Source organism: Sphaerodactylus townsendi, linkage group LG01 (assembly GCF_021028975.2).
Source record: "Sphaerodactylus townsendi isolate TG3544 linkage group LG01, MPM_Stown_v2.3, whole genome shotgun sequence".
NCBI lineage: Eukaryota > Metazoa > Chordata > Lepidosauria > Squamata > Sphaerodactylidae > Sphaerodactylus > Sphaerodactylus townsendi.
In genome coordinates, this window is record NC_059425.1 from 76547275 (window position 1) to 76566919 (window position 19645).

At 39.1% G+C, this 19645-nt stretch overlaps 1 protein-coding gene across 3 annotated transcripts in view; it reads left to right on the forward strand.

The window, feature by feature from the left end:
- STRN (striatin) overlaps positions 1 to 19408 on the forward strand; it is a 64631-nt gene extending 45223 nt beyond the window's left edge. For all 3 annotated transcript variants that reach the window (XM_048484430.1, XM_048484440.1, XM_048484447.1), the window contains 7 exons: positions 3945 to 3992; positions 4553 to 4674; positions 5249 to 5416; positions 7199 to 7339; positions 8588 to 8695; positions 9862 to 9948; positions 10045 to 19408. In XM_048484430.1, coding sequence (XP_048340387.1) covers positions 3945 to 3992; positions 4553 to 4674; positions 5249 to 5416; positions 7199 to 7339; positions 8588 to 8695; positions 9862 to 9948; positions 10045 to 10214 — 844 coding nt within the window. In that variant the 3' untranslated portion in view covers positions 10215 to 19408. The remainder of the gene's footprint in view (positions 1 to 3944; positions 3993 to 4552; positions 4675 to 5248; positions 5417 to 7198; positions 7340 to 8587; positions 8696 to 9861; positions 9949 to 10044) is intronic.
- The last annotated feature ends 237 nt before the right edge of the window (positions 19409 to 19645 follow it).

Here is a 19645-nt window from a genome sequence, read left to right on the forward strand (position 1 = left end):
GAACAGGAAAGAGAAACTGCCCTTGTGCTAATCCCATAACTTCCTTCATATTCATAATTAATGATTAGATATGAAGTTTAATTATATTTAAGTTTATTTAAGATATGAAGTTTAATTATATTTTTAAATAAACTCATTTTAAAGAGAACAAGAAGCATGGCCAACAAAATTAAACTTCCACATAGGGCTAAAGGTAAATATTAGAATATAAACAGTAGTGCGTAATAATAAATAATGTACCCTCAATGTATTATATTTGTATCCTTTGTTTTGAATCAGCATCTGGGCATGCTATGCAGAAACTTCCCCCCCCCCCCCCCCAGTAGAAATAAAATGGTGTCCTTCCCCAAACTTTTAAAATAAAGAAATGTCTTGCTTTAGCATAATACAGTAGTAATTCCACCCATCTGCAGATTAGCAACTCCAGTCTTCAATACACTTTTAGAATGAGACTTCTGAGATCGTTTTAGAACTCTGGTTACCTCCCTTTAATTTATTAACATTAAAAGGAAAGGGTGTGTGTGCACTGAGATCTCCTTCCAGAACTTCCAACAAGTGATGGCTTTTATTAAAACGTAAGAGTGTTGCTTTGCAAAAATCTGGGAGAAAAGAAAAATGTTCCCCACTCCGGCCTTCTGCGCCCACTTCCCCAAACAGGTTGTTTGAAATCCTGGAACACGGATTTCCCTGCATTGTTGCTCCCAAATGGAAGACCTGATGTGCCAGATCTGTGATCTGTTCCAGGTTTTGCCCTACCTTTGAAAATCTGGAGAGGACAAATTCACAAACTGAAAGTAAACTGGAGGTTGCAATGCATAGAAAGTCAGAAAAGGACTTCTGTGACTGCAGCATCTTTGGAACTAAGGATGAGTGGGGGAAAAGGCTGAGGAGAGGGAAAGGCTTACTTAAGGCTATAAGTAAAACTTAACCCTAACCTCCCCCCCCCCCCCACACACACACACCAGCTCGCTGCGTGTGCCCTATGGGATCCAAGCCTGCCCTGCCTGGCTGTGCATGAGCAGCAAGCAGAGCCCCAGCCCCGATGTGGGTGGGTGGGGTGCTTCCTTCTAGGTGCTGCTTGGACTCAGAGGCCACCGTGCCCATCCTCCTCCACCTCCTCCTCTGGGGTAGGTCCTCTGGCGCTGCTCTGCTTACCCTTCAGCAGTTTCCAGCCTGCCCCTCTGCCTGCCTCTCCTCTAACCCTGTGTACCTGGACTCCTCTCCCCTGGCAGCCAGCTGCTTCTCCCCTCTGCTTTGCTCAGGCTAGCTGTGGGCGGGGGAGGGATGGAGGCTGAAGAGAGACAGCCAGGCGGAAAGAGACTTACGTTAGGGATCGTCTGCAAATTCCTATCTCGTTCTGAAACGAAAGTAAGTGTGTGAGGGGTGGGGGTGGGCACCGCAGGGTGGGGTGGGATTGGGGGGTGCCATGGAGGGCAGGGGGGTGCCATGGAGGGCAGGGGGCCCCTGGGGATGATTTTGCATCCCCCACTTGATGAGTTTTGTTGCACCCAGAGACAGAGATTGCCCCCTTGTCCCTTATGGAGTTAATCATTAACAACCGGTTCTGCGAACTGAGAAAATTTTAACAACCGGTTCTACCGAACTGTCTGGAACCGGCTGAATCCCACCTCTGCATACATATGTGTGTGTATAATTTACTCCTCTCTTTTACAATAAATCTCTTTCATAAAGATAAATATATACAGAAATAAAAATATATGCATACATAAATGTGTGCATTTCTCTTTCCCTTCATTCTGTTTGGAGATTTTTCCATCTGCATATAGTACAATGGGCAATTTACAGAAGGTAAATCTTGTGAGGGGATGTTATCCACTACACTTCAATCAGTTTACAGGGAAAACAAAATAAACTCCTGACAATATTTTTTTAAATTTATCAAGCAACTAGCGGGGCCCAACCACGCGTTGCTGTGGCAGTTGTCCTTCTCATCACAGTCCGCAACCCACACAGATGTCCATGCAGGTCCAATGATCTGCAGCATAGCCTTTTGGGGTGGTCAAATGGAATCCCTCTTTCCTTTTTCAATTCACATTGTTATATGGCGGTGTATTTTTTTTTTTTTTGGTATAAGGTAACCCTTTCCATTCCACAACGGAACTGTTCAGAGTGCGAATACCGCTGTCCATGAGGCTGGTTGACATACACAGTCCTGGCTTGGGTAAGGCAGAACTGGGGCAAGGAGGCTATCCCAGTCAGGCAGCAGAGGCAGGGTGGTGAGGCGCTCAAATCGAGGCCAGCTCCCTGGGTTTTTAAAGGGCCATGTGCAAAAGAAGCGGAGGCAGTAGTGTTGGTTCACCCCCACCCTGTGGATTTTCTTAGAAGAAAAAGGCAAACTCCAGCTTGCTTTTAGTAAAAGAGAGCTGTGGCGATTATGGGTGAGGAAGTGGGTAAGTGGTGGTTGGATGTGAGGGAGGGCAGAGTGAGGTGTGTGAGGATGAGCTGGATGTGTATGAAAGTATGTGTGTTATGTGGTAGCAGTGGGTGAGGCACAGAGAGTGAAAGTTACCTGCGTGTGAGGGGGGAGAACCCCACCTGGTGTCTCACACGGCAAAGTGTGTATGTGTTTCACTTCCAGTCGTATTACCTAACAGTGTTACCTATTTACTGTTTTAACTGCTCATCTCTGCCCATCTGCGTGAACATTCTAAGCCCTCAGGCCACAGACAGACAGACAGCACAAACATTCTAAGGGTAACACAAACAGCTTCATGGCCTGGTGCGCCAGGAACAAGACATTTTACCTGACTCAGGTATGGACTTTTGGTGATTTGAAGGTCCGATTACCTGCCCCCAACAGGGAGGAACGTCATGTGAAAATTTGGGGGCGGATCCAGCCGTTTCGGCATTAGGGAGTGACTAACAAAGTCACTGTTTGCTTTTTATATATATAGATTGGTCACACACTCACACACACACACACACACACACACACACACACACACACACACACACACCCGAGGGATTGTTTTTGAGTTAGCCCTGTTGAAATCATTAATAGGGATTTACCCAAGTTGGAGGTTTGTGAGATATGCAGGAGTAGGAAATAGTTTAGAAATCTAAATCATACTTTTTCCTGTAATTGATTCTGGACATCTACATTTTCTAGAAATCCTGAAGCTGCAAGGAAAATTCCCGTCCTTCCCTTTCACTGTCTGAAGGGAAAAGGGAAATTATTGGGGAAAATTGAAATGTGTCCATAACTGACTTTTAAAAATCATACATAGAATTCATTTTACTGGTTTAAGAACAAAAAATGCAGAATTTTACAGTACTGTGTCTTATCCATGATGCACATTAGGTGAAAAACTGATTCTAATTTAGATGTTTGCAGCTTTGTAAACTAAAGTCAAATGATTATATCCACTTATATTAAAGCAAATAGATAAGGAGCAATAGGACTGTGTTTAGTATAATCACTCTGCATAGCCTATAGGGAAGAGCAATTAGTCTTGTGAATTTTTTTTAAAATTTAAACCTGGTAGATTTTATTGCAGTTAGCCTTTGAATTGTATTCTGTTAATCAGTTTCTTAAAGAGCCACGCTCATTTTCTTATTACACAACAGAGCATTTGGCTGTTGATATCTCCACAGACATTGTGTGACTGTTCTTTAATGATTACTTGGAAGTGCATCTTTTCAATAGGGTAACAATCAAAATCACCAGAAGGGTGCACAGAAAAATGAGGAATAGTTATTTAATTACCCATGCATAACAAGGAAGTGTCTTGAAAGAGATTGGAGTGGAGTTGCTAAGGACTAATACATACATAGTAGACAGGTAGAAATACAGGACAGTTTCAAAAGGTTAAGGTAACTTGAAGGTTCCCTTTGAAAAGCTTTATCAGATTTTTATCAGATTTATCAGTGGTTCATGTTGTGTACATCTTTGAACATGCTGTTCTGTTTTTATTTTTGCTCAGGAGTGCTTCCCTTGATGTTGAACCTATATACACTTTCAGAGCACACAAGTAAGTAAAATGTTTGACAGCAAAAGGAGGGGTTTTTTGCTCTCAAGAAAGGGTATGGCTCATTATTCATTCAGCCATGTTTATGAGTTGAATTGTGGATTGATTTGATCCAGGAAACCATCTCGAGATGACTTCATCTTATTCAGAGTTCAGGTTTTATTTGTCTAGCAGTTCAGTGCTTCTTCTGAAAGGGTTTTGGGAGTGGTGATCAAGGAAAAGAAGGAGCTAGTTTTGGCATATGTTTGGACAGGGTTCTAAGGTTGCTTAGAACAGTTGTTCTTAGATGAGGTTACTCCTATCGGTGACAGAGAAAGAGAAACTTTGAGTGCTTAGGAACTATGCCTTAATTTGGAATTGAGAAGGAAAAGTCAATGAGCCAACCCAATTTCTGTGCCCAGAAAAGATATTGTGGACCAGCCTTTCATTTCCAAGGCATCTAGAAAAAACTATACACATGTAGCTTTGATTGTTTACGTGCATATGCTTATGTATTGTTGATAAGCTGTCACTGATGATGAAGCTCATTAATCAAAGGGTTTTTTGCATGCTTCCTCCTGCAGTAGTCCAGTGCTGTGTGTCGTAATGAGTAGCAATGGGGAACAGTGTTATAGTGGCGGAACAGATGGTGTAATCCAAGGTTGGAATACTACGAACCCAAATGTTGATCCTTATGATTCTTATGGTTAGTGTCATTTTTTTTTTTTTTGCAGATTTTGCTTATATTGATTAAACATGCATGACAACTTGTTGAGTGCAGTGGAGCTCAGTATGAAATCAGAGTCAGGGTATATTGAGGGAAAAATGGAACTTGAGCTAGATGAGCTGGAATGCTGTACAAGAGATCATGTGAGAAAGTCCTGTTAATTTGGAAGTGGATAGAGATTGGGCAAGGATCTGTAAACAGGGAAAAGATACAAAATGCGAAAATCAGAATGTAAGTGGACAAATTTGAGGCAATATAAGTGCTATTAGAATAGGGTAGATCAAAGTCTTATAAACAAAATACTATAATGAAAACGTTCTTTTTTCATGGTTTTTCATGCTACTATTTTAATGGATTTTAATGCACTTTTGATTTATATTGCTGTATTATGTTTTATCATGACCTGTTGGTTTTATTGTACAATGCGCTGAGCCCTTCGGGGGTAGGGCGGTTTATTAAATTTAATAAATAATAATAATGTTAATGAAGAGCCAAATGTTCTTTTTAGATATTTAGGTATACTTGCTTTCATTTTTAAAATATGTGTTCACAGATCCCTCTGTCTTAAGAGGTGCATTTGTAGGCCACACAGATGCAGTGTGGGGCTTGGTTTACAGTGGAACACACCAGCGTTTGCTCTCCTGTTCAGCAGATGGCACTATACGGTTATGGAAAGCTTTGGAGATCTCTCCAGCACTGAATATATTTAATGATAATCAAGGTAAAGAATTACATTCAGAATTTTAGAACAGTTAAAAATAATGCTGCTTTCATTGTTTCAGTTTATAACTGTGTTTTGGCATATTTGCGTAGTTTAATTCATATGGATCATTCCTTGTTAGCATACTTTTTAAAAAAAAAATTCTCAACTTCACAACACACCCTTAGGAAAACATACAGTTTCCAAGGGTCTTAGAACTTAATTTTTATACCCTAAATGATCATACACATTTCCCTCTTTCATTTGTTGAAAGGAGATTGTGAATGCAAAAGCTTATTTATAGCAGAATATGCTGAACTCATGCACACTCAGACATCCTTCAGCTGTATCTTTACTTTGATCCTTGGGGGATCAGATATAAACATTTAATTTCTACTTATTTGTTTCAAAATATTATTTGGATATAGATTCATTTTCTGCACCAAAAATGCACAAGTAAGCTCTATAGCAATCTACTGTATTAGTACTCTCTACCAGTAGTGATTTTCTTCATGAGGAATAAGTAGCAAATTTGAAATTCTTCTTGGTACTTATCTACAGAACAAAGCCTTGCTATTTTGGTCATTTTATTGAGATTTCAGTGGGAAAATATTGGAAACAAATCGTAACCAGAGCCATGAAGAAAGGCAGTTGCTGGTGGATGAGAATTATTCCCTTTAACTACTTTCTTTAACTACTTACACTGGAGTAATCCCTTCAATTTGATTTCCTTCATATTGAACAGCTGGTGGTAATATTGTACATCACAGAGCAATAAAGCCAAATTAAATGTGATACTAGAATCTATCTGTAAAGAAAGTGTAGTTTACCTTTCTGCCTGGTTTCCTGAAAAATCTTAAGAACATAAAAAGAGCCTGCAAGATCAAACTAGGTTACATAGTGTAATGCATTAACAGTCCTCACAAAGAGACATCTGATAAGTACAGTATAGGTCAGCGGTGGCTAGCCTATGGCACGGGTGCCAAAGGTGGCACTCAGAGCCCTTTCTGTGGGCATGCATGCACAGAGTCTGTCATGTGGAGGGGCGGAAAATCACCCCTCCCACACACACATCTAGGATGGCCTGGGCACGATCGTTTACCTGGGAGTAAGCTCGGTTGCTGGCAATGGGGCTTGTTTCTGAGTAAACCCTCCTAGGGTCGTGATTTACCCATTTGAAGCATTGCACAGTTGCTTCATCAAGCTTACTCTTGAGTAACGTGTTTCTAAACTAAAACCTCAGTATTCAGGTTAAATTGCCGTGTTGGCACTTTGTGATAAATAAGTGGGTTTTGGGTTGCAATTTGGGCACTTGGTCTCAAAAAGGTTGGCCATCCCTGGTATAGGTTGACCCAGCCAGTATGAGGATACATCGAATCAGCAATGCATTGGGAATAGAATTACCGAAATTTGAGTGAGTGCAGTCTATTAGGTATGATAGAGTGTGGATATAATGAAGAAAAATGGCGTTACATTAGTAGAAAACAGTGAAATGAAAATAGGGGGATACATGCGGCAAACTGATTATACATAATGGTATAATCCACCATACCTTTGCTTTTATTAAGTGCCTTCCTGAACTATTCTGCTATAGTATATCCCCATTGCCTTTATCGAAAAGATCTTTCAAACAAATCCATTTTACATAGTTTACAGAATTGACAGGAGCGTAGGAGACTCCTCAAGCAGGCTATTCTGCAAGGGGGGAGGGGTACATGTCTAGGTAAGTATATGGAACATAGAAGGAGAGGACTTGGAACTAATGAGCTGCATGAAATCTCTTCTATTTTTGTGTGTGTGCAGAGATGGGAATTCCATTTTCTGTGGACCTTGTAAGCAGTGACCCAAGCCACATGGTAGCATCGTTTAACAGTGGGAATACAAGCATTTTTAACATGGAAACAAGACAACGGATTCTCACCTTGGAATCCAGCATAGATTCTAGTAGGTATCCAGAATGTTGTTGTTGTTATGTGGTAGGAACATTTAATTAGTTGGTATTGATATTTAGAATTCAGTTCTTCTGTAATTAGTCCCAATAAATGGAGGCAGAATTCATATTGCTTTTGCAGTCAGAGCAAGGCTCATTAGATCCCGTAGTGTCTAGAAATTTCATTGTGGTGTGTAGTATCTTTAACAATGATTTTATTGAACTGTGTCAGGAATTTATTTATTATTTTACTTCATTTGTACCCCACCTTTCTCTCCAGTGGGAGACCCAAAGCCACGTACATTGTTCTCTTATCTTCCATTTTATCCTCACAACAGCCCTATAAGGTAGGTTAGGTTGAATGTGTGACTACCCCAAAGTCACCAAGCAAGCTTCCATGACAGAGTGGAGATTCAAACCTAGATGTCTCAGATCCTGGCCTGACACTCTCAAACCACTACACCTCATTGGCTGTCTGTGCCAGTATGAAGGGTTGGATCTAATCAGTTTTTCCACTGGTGAAAAAGGAAGAACCATCAAAAGGGCTATATTTGGGGTTGTGCGACCTGCACCCACACAAGCCATGTGGAATGGGAGCTGTAACAAGGAGAGGAATAGATCAAGACTAAGCAAAAAAGCTGGGTGGATCCAACCCAGAGAGTGGCAGTATAGGAACAAAGTAGTGTCCGATGCTTATTCATATGGCCAGTGACAGATGTTTAGGATACAGATGTTTATGCCCTCTTTGTTGTGAGCTGCTGGCCATGATGTGTCTGGGAAATTATTTGATCACAAGTGTGAGCCAATATAATCAAGCAAAAGTTCTGAAGAGACAAATGGTGGAAATTATATGCTGGATTCTTGCATTTTATCTGATCTTCAGATCTCTTTGTTATGCTTCCATTCCCTTTTCTGTATACTGTCTCCAGACATTTTGGTTTTTCCCTCCCCCTCCTCCTTGCAGGGATATCAATAAAAAATTAAAAATAAATTTAAAATGTTACTGAATTAGAATTTCTTTGTATTATAGATCGTCATTATGGATCTGAAATTCAATGAATTGTCTGAGAATGTGCAGTGCTAACTGAATAAAAACTTTAATTTGTTGGGGAGAAAGGCATGATCTTATTTATGTTGTATACTAATAGGCCCGAAGAGGCATAATTGCTTTGAATAGGCTTGTTAGATTGATCCATTCACTCATGGATCATATAGTTTAACACTTGTTTGAAGTTCATTTTGTCTGTTATGTTTTTTCTTAGCTGCTAGCTCTTCTTGCCAAATAAACAAAGTAATCAGCCATCCTACTCTTCCAATTAGTATCACTGCCCATGAAGACAGACACATCAAATTCTATGACAATAACACAGGTGAGTATTTTCTTTTGAAGGTTATGTAATATAAAAAACCTGTCATAGAGTTTTGAATTAAGCTTTGCAAGTTCTCTAACTTATTGAAAAACAAAAACAAATCAGGAACAAGAATACATTGGCCAAATAGAACATTATGCACTTTTTATATTAAGACTTTAGCACCTCACGCAGCAATTCCTGATATTTATCTTGTCAAATAAAGCAGATGATCCATAAGACCAGAGAGGAGATTGGGAGAGCTAATTTGTGCACTCAAATTTTCTGTACTATGTGATGTACTGTCAAGGGCTTTGGATTTTATTTTTCATATGTGTATCTGTTTGAAAATCTGTAAGAAGTTCTCTACCTCTAAGTTATTGCCCCAGTAGATGATAACATTTTTCAGTTATATAAATTTCAGAATAAGTATCTCTTAAATTTTCTGTCATTGAAATTTTGTAACAATTAAGAGTGCTTTGCTGAAATCTGAGCCATTATGTTGCTTAAATCATTTATTTTGCAAGGCACGATTTCAAGACAACTCAATACATGGAAGTTGCATCTATTTTGTTTTAAAGGTTAAACTTTGTTTAAATTGTGTATTCTCTTCATAACTGATGCACACTAGACCTGTATTTTGCACCTGGTCATGGGGTATATAAGAAGCCTCCCTTTACTGCATTTTACTGAAAATGACAGTAACATTGTACAATACATTAATTCCCAAACTTTATATGTGAATTCTTTGGTAAAAGTTACCCATCATGTTGAATTCATCCACCACAATCCATCAGTGTGTGGTAGCTCTTTATAGTGTTGCCTTTCCCTTCCTCTCCTTGGAACAGTGTTCCTCTTGAAGGCAATTGAGGAAATAGGGGGTGGGGTTAAACTTACCCTCAGTTTTAATCCAGAAAAGACTGTCCAGTTATCCAAAAGCTGGAGAAAAGGATTAGCAAAATGTAGTAAGAGAGAGATTAATTGATACAGAAACAAAGTCAACTGGTCTTTCCAGGAGAATAAAAAGTAGAAGTACCCTCTTCCAATAAGAAGAATTGACCTAGTTTAACTTTTTCAGCATATGTTTATCGTTACATATGTTTATCGTCTTTATTCTGATAAAGGTCTATAATGCATTAACTTGTGAAAACAGATTGTTAACATCACATTTTATCTTTAATTTAAAGGAAAACTGATCCATTCCATGGTAGCACACTTGGATGCAGTCACAAGTTTAGCTGTTGACCCAAATGGCTTGTACTTGATGTCTGGCAGTAAGTACACTTAGTGTTCATTCTTTAGGTATCCTAATACGTTTAATGTTGGCTGTAAATATTAGTGTTTTTTTCTCTTTTTCCCCCCTAACATAGGCCACGACTGTTCAATACGCTTATGGAACCTTGAAAGCAAGACTTGTATTCAAGAGTTTACAGCTCATCGCAAAAAATATGATGAATCTATTCATGATGTGGCATTTCACCCCTCCAAATGTTATATTGCCAGTGGAGGAGCTGATGCACTTGCTAAAGTCTTTGTATGACGCAATGCTTCCCTTCCCTTCTAGCTGCCGTGTATATAAGAGAAGCTGTACAAAAGACAAGGGCAACAGTCTTGCCCTTTAATTCTAGTGAATGTTAGTAATGGTCTAGTTTTTTGTTTTGTTTTGCAAGGTGCTCTTTTCTAAATTAAAGGGTAGCTATATGAGCTCAGCTGGGAAACTGTTTCAAACAGGGCAGAGAAGAACCATTTTTTAAGTTTTGGCAATGTCAGTTTGTCCAGGCAGGCCTGCGGCAAAAGGAGACCCTTCCCCACCATAATTTTTGTTAACGATATCAGCAGTGCAGAGTTGTTGACAAGGAAGCAGATAGCTTCTCTGCCTGTTCCTCAATTAAAGAGTTTCATTCACATGCTTCAGTTAAATAATGTTGAACTTTGGGGATTCATATGACTCCTGGATCCACCAGGTTAATATCATCCCAACTTCTCCTTTTTTGGTACCTCCTGCTGGATGATGTACATAAAATAATACTTGATTTAACTTTAGCCTGCTGGCTGTTATGATAGGTGGATTGGATTTAAGATGTTAAATATTTAAAAATATTAATGTGGTAATTTGTTTCCCTAAGTGTATTGTATTAAAAGCAGATATCTAAAAGGCAGAAAATGTATGTTTTATTTAAGCCTTTAAAATAATATATTAAAAAGTGGCTGGGACCATAGTTTAACCTTTAATCCACTTTCACGTGATACCCCCAAAGCATACATTGTTTACAAGGAATGTAACTTATTTCAGATGTTGATAATTTGAAAACTTCTCCCCTCATCAGCTACCGGATATCTGCAAGGTGTAAAAGGCCTTGCTCCTGAAAAGCATGCTAGCTGCAACTAAACACATTTATTGTGTCTGGAATGAAGCATCACTGTCGTGTGATCTCAGCAATCCATTCCTTATTGCCCCTAAGTCTAGACTGCTTCTCTCACACTGTTACTATGAAGGAGTACTTATGTGAATTAGCTATGTGGGTAGGATTTCCCTTCTTGATCAGCGTCTTCCCTGTGGATTGCTGATGGAGTGGGAAAAATGTTCCACTCCAGCTAGTTGGCCCATATGGTTCCTCCTGTCACACTGCACAGCAGCCTATACTATACCCTCAGAAGCAACTATATGTGCCACTATGAATGGGAGAGGGAAGGGAGAGTCAGTTACTTTCCATCTGGTATGGAAACTGCTGCAGAGTAGTGGAATACTGGAAAGTTAAAAACAAAATTTAAACCTGTGCAACTTCTTATATCCCTGAGATATTTTGATTTAGTTGTGTTGTTTGTCATTAACTGTGTGAGATTATGGCAGTCTAGTTAAAAGCGATCACAAGTAGGAAAGGTAGTCTGTACCATGACCTCATTCAGGGGACTTTCTGGGTTATGAATAGGTAGCCACTTCTTAGAAGTAATTTGAATCTCTTGAAGATTTACTGCTCTCGTGGAAGGGTTTAGATACGAACAGATATCTAACTGGACATCAACTGGAAATGAAAAATTCAGATTTAAACATTTGGTGTTCTGTTGTGGAGCGTAAAATAATTGTTTCCTTTTGGTTTGAAGGTGTCGCATGCTGCATTCAAAACACAAAAATATGTGAAGAAACTGTTAATAGGTATTTCCTCTCTATACTGCTGTGTAGTATGTGCCCTTAAATGAAAATAAAACTTTTAGATGTAAAATTACAATTGTAACTTAAAACATTTAGGCATCATCTTACCACATATTTTGAATTAAAGTGGAAAGTTGAAATGCATAAATATGCATTTATCTGTATGTATGACCTCTTATGTACATGCCCCAGTCTTCTTGATGTCCTTTATTTTTTTAAGGGTATTACAAAGATTTGTTTAGAAAAGAAATACATGAAATTGTGTATATTATGTGTTTGTACAGATATATATATATAGAGAGAGATTATATATAGAGAGATATAGATTGTAAACAGTATGTATTAAATACATTTAAGGGAATATTCTATTGGTAATTTTGCTGTTTTAGTATAAACGTTCTTCAGGCTTTGTGAGTACAAAGGATAAAATGTACGAGTATTGTGCTCTTTGATTAATCAATATAATATACAGTTGCTGATGCTTAAACTGCTGTACATAGAAGTCAGCATGCTTGTTTTTAAAACTCTCATTCTCATTTAAAAGTTACGAATGTAGATGGAAATCGGTTTCATTCTTCTTAGTAAGTTCTTGCTCCAAATGAAGTGATTAACAAAAGAGGCAAATAGCTAGAGGCTGAGGTGCTTTTTGGAAAACAAGAAATAGCCTTACCATGTGGTTGTGTACTCTTTAGACCCTATGTCAGTATCCTGCTTGCATTCTGCAGATGGCCTCGTACTGTGCACAACAGTAATAAAAGTTCTCTGAGATCCCTTTATCAAATAGAGATGAAGAAGACTTCACCTTATCCTTTGCTTTCCTGGCAGAATTGAGTTTCATCTCTTTTTGCAATTACCAGCCCTTGGGCCAGACTGCCGAATCTTCAGCTCCCCCTTTTTTGTTCCTTTTCACTGTCACTCAGTTATAGCTGAACTAGTGAACTGCCTTCATTGAAAAGTATTGTAGTTAAGGTGATGTCAGATTATATACAGAACTTGCCTGTGAGATGTTGATCTGTGAGGGGTGTGACCACATGCCTGTTGTCTCTTGGGACTTTGATCGCTGAATGGTAAATTCAGGAGCTTAGATTTTGAAGGAACTTGTGGATCCATTGGGTTGGATCCAGATTAAACTGTCCATTACCTCAGACTCCCTTATGTCATCCCCAGGGTCCTCTGTCCTCTAGGAGCATCATTTTGTGCAGATGGGGCTGGGCAAGAAAGTTCCATTCTGCTACTGGATAATTTAGCCTGGATCCAGCCTATTGTTAAGCATACAAGTTTGCACAAGAATAGCAGAGATATTATCTTCTTTCTGTTTTCTCTGAATCTCTGTAAATGAAGTGCCAAATAATATTCCCCTCAGAGAAATGAAATACAAGATTAGTAATTTTGCTATTTGGCCTATCACGTTTGCAAGACAGTTATAGCTCTGAGCACTTTTGCAAAGAAGAATGTATTCATTTGCCACATCAACAGGCTATATAAGGGTTATGTCAGTCCCCATTAGTTTAAATTGGCAGACCAGGGGATTAGCAGGGTCAGCATTAGTGGTGCACCCAAACGGCAGATTGCCCAATGATGGTTCCTCATCTGATTCCTCTTATATAGTATTGCATGGAATCCATAGAAAATATTGGACCATTTGCATGTGACACAGTGGAAAGTGCTTTTGAGACCACCTTGCATTGCATATGAACATAAATGTAGAATAGAATGTGGAACAAATGTAAATGCCAGGCAAAACAGATTTCAAATGCAAGTTACACAGCAGTTTAAGTCAAATGAAGTTCCACCTGTGAAAACAGATCCTTGCCCACTGTTTTGATCTTTCCTATATTTTCAATGAAAAGTCTCACTGGACTGAAACATGGTGAAAGCCTCAAGAGCTTTTCAACACATTCAGTATATGGTATAATTCTGCTGAGAACATACCACTTTGAATATAGTGGGGTAGTAAATGTTTCATCAAATTGGTCGATTCCCCATGGTCAATTAATCGCGTGGTACTCACGCAAAATATCAAGGTTTCAACAAGAACTCCCTACTGCTTAACTGCCGAACACAGATTCATCCTGGTTCTGGCGCTCCCTCTCCCCCTTATCATGTGTTTTTTAAGAATCTGCATGGACGTGCACCTTTTTAAAAAATGTGCTGAAGCCAGATCAGTGAGGAGGATCAGAATCTAGGTTTACTTTCCCGACGTAGGGAGTGACGTGGAGCCTTCAGAGCCAATCAGAGCACAGTAGGCTATGTGCGATGCAAGCGCAGCCGTTTTAAAAAAATTTGCGCCAGTGGTGGCTTCGTTGAAATGTGGCTGCGTGGAACGTGATTTCTGTGCCAACTGTAAACTAAAATTAGACTTTCGTGCCAGCGCAGCTGCATGGGTAAAGAGTGCCGAAAAAGTCGAAGCCACACATAAACGTAGCTTCTATCTACGCATGTGCATGGTGATGTAGCTGCACACAAAAAAAAGTTTTTTAAAAATTCCCGCCCCGACACAGCACAACAGTCAATCAGGAGAGCCGCTGAGCAGATAGACATCGCTTGAAACAGCGATAGACATCGAGGTCTTCACTAAACATACGCTGCAGTGGGGACAGAGAAACCGCGATGAAAAGGTGCTGTTCCTTTTGAAACCTGGTTGTATCCGGCTTTAATTTCTCAGTGGGGAAATGGCCATTGTTTCCTTATATTAAAACTTTCTACAGAGAAAAAGCAAGGAGAAGCGGCCTGAAGCTTCTACCTTGTCAGGGTGGCTTTCTATCATGTGGAAGTTAGTAATGTATTCAAACATCAATTGGCTCATCTGTGTTCTGAAAGTGGCTATAAGTCAGTGGTAAAGTATATGCTTTGCATGTGTAAACTCCCAGAATTAGCTCTCAGTTCAAGAATTTCATGTATCAGATGGGAACTTGTCAGGTAGAGCCGAAAGTCTGGTTTTAGTATACAGTAGCTCTGCATGAAGTTGAACAAGAGTTGGAATACTATGCCATGTGCCTTTGTTTCATGTAGCCTCACCCTGAGATCTTGAACCAAAGCAAAATTACCTGCATACAATTTCTAGGTCATCTCAGCCCTCATATTGAACTCCCAGTATGGATTTTTTGTACTCATTGCTAAATTTTATTTTATTTTTTTAAAATGGATTTGTCTAGTTCAAACAATTTTCTAACCAGCACAAAATGGAAATAATTCTGTCTTTTGTAAAAAAAACTTATCCAGCTTGCATTTTATTTTTCCTGTTTGTTAACAAAACTATTAAACACGTGATAACCCTTTGGCTTTGGAGGTCTCATGGCTATTTCTGGTTCTCTCCACCAGATTAGAAAATTTTCATTGGTTTCATAAATACTTCAGACTTTAACAGGAATCCGTTTTTAAAAAAATAACAGGTCAGTTTTCTTAGCCAATGATGAATCTGAAGAATGTAGAACTGCTGTGAATTAGATTCGCTTGGTTAAAGTTATTTATTGGACTCTATAAAAGAGGCAGTTGAAAAACCAGTTTTCTGCTCCACGGTTATTGCAAATCAGCTTTGAGTTTTTGTAATTAATTTGGCTAGATGTACTTATAGTGGATGAGCAGATTTAAAGGCATGCTGTGGTGTGACAGAATAATTCCCCCCCCCCTTTCTGTGATTCAAGTGATAGAGGTCCATTAGGCTTTAGTATTTCAAAATTGTGCTTAGATCTTAAAAATAGAAGATCTTAAATCCTGCCTTTTCACATGTAGTTACTCATTTTGAAAACAGGGATCCTTACATGGATTGCTCCAAGTCTGGCAAAGTATATGTATGCCCTGACACCAATGTATTAAGCATAGAAGGACTGCACAGTTGAGTTTGTTGGAACTCCTTAATGAAAGGGAAATAACTTCTTTCCAAGTCAAATGTAGGCTCATTGCCTACATGGAGAATTTAATAAACAGCAACCAAAGACATTGTATAAAGACTACTGGTCAGACTTTCAAGGATTTTATTTTTGTTATAGGAGTTAATGTTTTGAATGTGATTGGATTTCTGACTGAGTGCCTTCCAAAATATTTCCAGTCATACTCAGGTGTTTATGATAAACAAAGGCTTCAGTGCCATTGCATCTGTACCATTCTACAACAGGACAGTTTTGAAATCAGACAAATAATAATAATAAGTAAAGTCTTGTAACTGAGTAGTCCAAATTAACTGAAAGGATCTCTTGTGCTACGGTCCGTGGTCTTCTGAAGCTCTGCATCTGAGCAAACTGAAAAGAGCATAGAATAACTACCATACTTCACAGTAATATATGCTAGTTGGTAGTAGAAATAGGAATTAAAGGGAGTTGCATCAATTATTTTATTTTGACTATCAGTCTTTGTAATTTTTATAAGACCGCATAGTCTTGTTGACTAATGGGGAAGCCACAAGGAATGGCTTAGAAAGTCCAACTCTGGCTGTTTCTGCATGATCCAAATATCCCAGGTTGAACAAGGAAAATATCCTGGTTTGGCCAAGAAGTTTGCATGGTTCCTGATCCTAAATCTGCAATATTTCCCTCATCCTGGGTTTTTCAAAAAAACGCTAAAATCATGATTTCCCCCCAAAAACCCACGTTGTATCCGCTTCCATGAGAACCCCACAAGAGCAAAACTGATTTATTTTTCTTATCCCATCGCTTGATCTCCCTGCCTTGCATCATATCAGTTTCATTTCTGCTAAATTGCAGCCTGCCCTTTCCGAAATGTTCCCCAAACAAGTTTTCTGACAGGTCTTCCAGGAGCCAGGCAAGTGAGCCCATGTGGGAAGGCATGAGCGCTTGCCCTGTTCTTACTTGCTCTTGCCAAGTGCTGCTCGCTAGCCGAGCCACAGCCTAGAGAGCCCAACCTTACAACTCTGGGCTCATGTTCCCAATGGGGTCCTGGGAGGGGCGGGGAAGTGCCTGCCTGGCAGGATGCTCTCACCCCATGACTGCCCCAAAGACCAGTCAGATGTTATTTGGTATATCATTGGGGGTAGAGAATGAGTGTCTCATGCTGTGATTTCTTGCACACCATTAAATTTGCATGGGACATAGTGCTCTGCCCAGTATTGGTCAAAAGTTTTTACTTCGTATAGAACAATGTGCTTTCTGTGTTGCTCACTGCCCCAACTCCTTTCCAAAGCTACAGAAAAGATGTATGTGTGTCCTGCTTGGTTTTCCTGCGGTTGCTGTGGAACCACCAATCAGAAGTGTTGCCTTTGGGGGTGGGGGAGCCAATCAAATGCACGTTGGAGCATGCATGGCTGCATATGCATTGTAAAAACAAAAAAAGCCGGGCTCATGTGTATTTCCTCTCAGTCTTAACTCGATTCCACAGAAATGGGCATTCATGTGGGATAAAATAGACCTGGATTTGTATTATTATGTTGTACGGAATTGACCTGCATTGTATTTGGAGTAGAAACTTTGTCACCCCTCACAGATACTTCAATATCTTGCTTAGCTGATGTGTTTTTCACAAGTTAGTTAGGCGTTTCCTATGTGCTGGCAGCGATTTCTTGTCATATGCTTCTATTTAAACATTTATAAACAACCTAGGGTTGTTGTTTTTTTGAAGTGTGTTGTCAGCCCTGTGGGGAGAGGTTTGGAGTTAAGCAACTAGTTTTATGTTTACCACTTGTATTTTGAAACCCTGTTTGCATTCTAAAAGAATACAGACACAGTTGAACTGAAGTTGAAGCCACTTCAAAAGTGGATATTGGCATGTACACATAAACCAAATTGAAGTGATGTATATACATCTAAACAATGTATTCAGAACTGATTCCTTATGGTTACATCTAAAATAAGAGATTCTTGTGGCACTTTACAGACTAATTTTATTGTGGGCATAAGTTTTTGTGAACCAAAGCCCCTTTGTCAGATGCATCCAGAGTCGCATGACTGTTGTAATTGTAACACGGTACACTAGTCTTTTGAAGCTTTCATTATGTGGGAAATAGCAGTTATTGGGAAGAATGTTTGTGCATGCTACTATTTCTGATAGAATCAGGCTATGAAGTGTTACTATAGACTGGGTTAATTTAAGGCTAAGGTGAGATGTGTCCTGGTCATTCTATGATGCATGAATGGGTATGTGCACCACAGCACATGTTTTGTCCTCTAGTTGGTTTTCTAGAAAAGATAAAGAAAAGATATCTGCACGAGTCCAGATGTCCTATGCTGGTGTTTTTCTGATGGGTATCAATTTTCATATAATATACTGGTCAGCTGGGAGAATGAGCGTGAGTGGAAATAACCTTTATAATAATGTCAGCCTTTTATGTTTAGGGACAGGACCTGTAGAACTTTCAGAATTACAACTGAATTATAACTGTACCCCTGGAGAAAATGATTGCTTTGGAGTTAGACTCTAAACCCTTGCTGAGCTTCTTCCCTCCCCAAATCCTGACCGCCTCAGACTTTACCACAGTAGGAATTTCTCTACCTGGAACTGGCAACCTTAGGCATGGCCCAAGTGAGTCCCTCCTAGAATTGGGCCTGGAAAGAGTCCTGGCTTTACTAACAGAAATTGAAGCCTGGAATGCTATGGTTGCCTAGCAACTTCCACTGAGGAATCTGTTGCTTAAAGCTGCAGGCACCCTTTTTATCATGTTTAGGTTGTTAAACCTTCCCCCCCCCCCCCTATACTATTTTAGATTTCACTTCTTCTTTTTTGCAAACCTGACACTCTTTTCAGGCTTATTGAAAGATCTGTCTTGTCCGTTCACAGCTCCACTCACCTGATTTAAGTATCTAAAGGTCTGGCCAACTTTGCTGTTAGAATATGTGATGATTAATGCAGTCAGTCTTTGTTTCATTTCTATAACAGTTCATAAAAGTTTTCCAGAGGCGTCATGTGATATATTGGTTTGAGGGCAATAAATAGTGTGGATGTTTCCATCATATTAGCATTAATAAAGCTGTGACTTACATCTGAAGATTGACTTCCACTTGAGGTTTATTTAGTAGAAGAGAGTCATAGGATCCCATCCCAATCTATGATGTGTTTAGAAGTAGTTTACCACAAAGATTCTTCATCCCATAATTTTACTGAACTAATAGTTGAGCTGCTACTATTAATCCAACACTTAATCTTCAAGCATTTAGCATCAGATTAATATTTAAAGCCTGTATATTTGAAGAATTGAAAATGGCTTCTCATCTTTCTCAAACTTGGTAGGATTCAACTGAAAAAATACCCACAAAGGAATGTGTGTGATCTTTTTTAAATCTCTGAAACAAGCCACTTTGAAAAGCAACCCACAGCAAAATTATTTGTGAAATATCTTGAATAAACTTGTTTGCTTCCTTGATAACATGAATAAAATGTTCTTATGTATACACAGATAATCTTATTATACATGAGGAAATGCCAAGGTAGTAATGAAGGCAGTTATACTGGACAGCTGCAATGCAGAATGGGATTTCTATGTACAATTCCTGCATTTTGTGTTGAGTAAAATCAAATGGACCTTCCTGAAGTAACACTATACAGAGCAGCTTTACTAAATATTACAGGAGCAAATAAATGTCCTTTGTACTATGTATTTATGTAAATTGGGTTCTAATAAATACTATTTTTCAACATCTTTGTGTTCTTTCTTTCCCCTCCTAAATGTACGTAACAAGTCTATGGACTTTTACCTTTCAGTGCTTACTGTGCATAATTTGTCAATTGTGTGCTGCTTTTACGGTTTCAGCAGTTAAGCAATGAGAGGAAGAGATGATTCCATCATTTTGAAAATGGTTTATAAAATTAAGTAGGCTGTGCTCAGATCCCAATATCTCTCGCAAGAATCATTATTATTGGATTTTGGTTGTTGG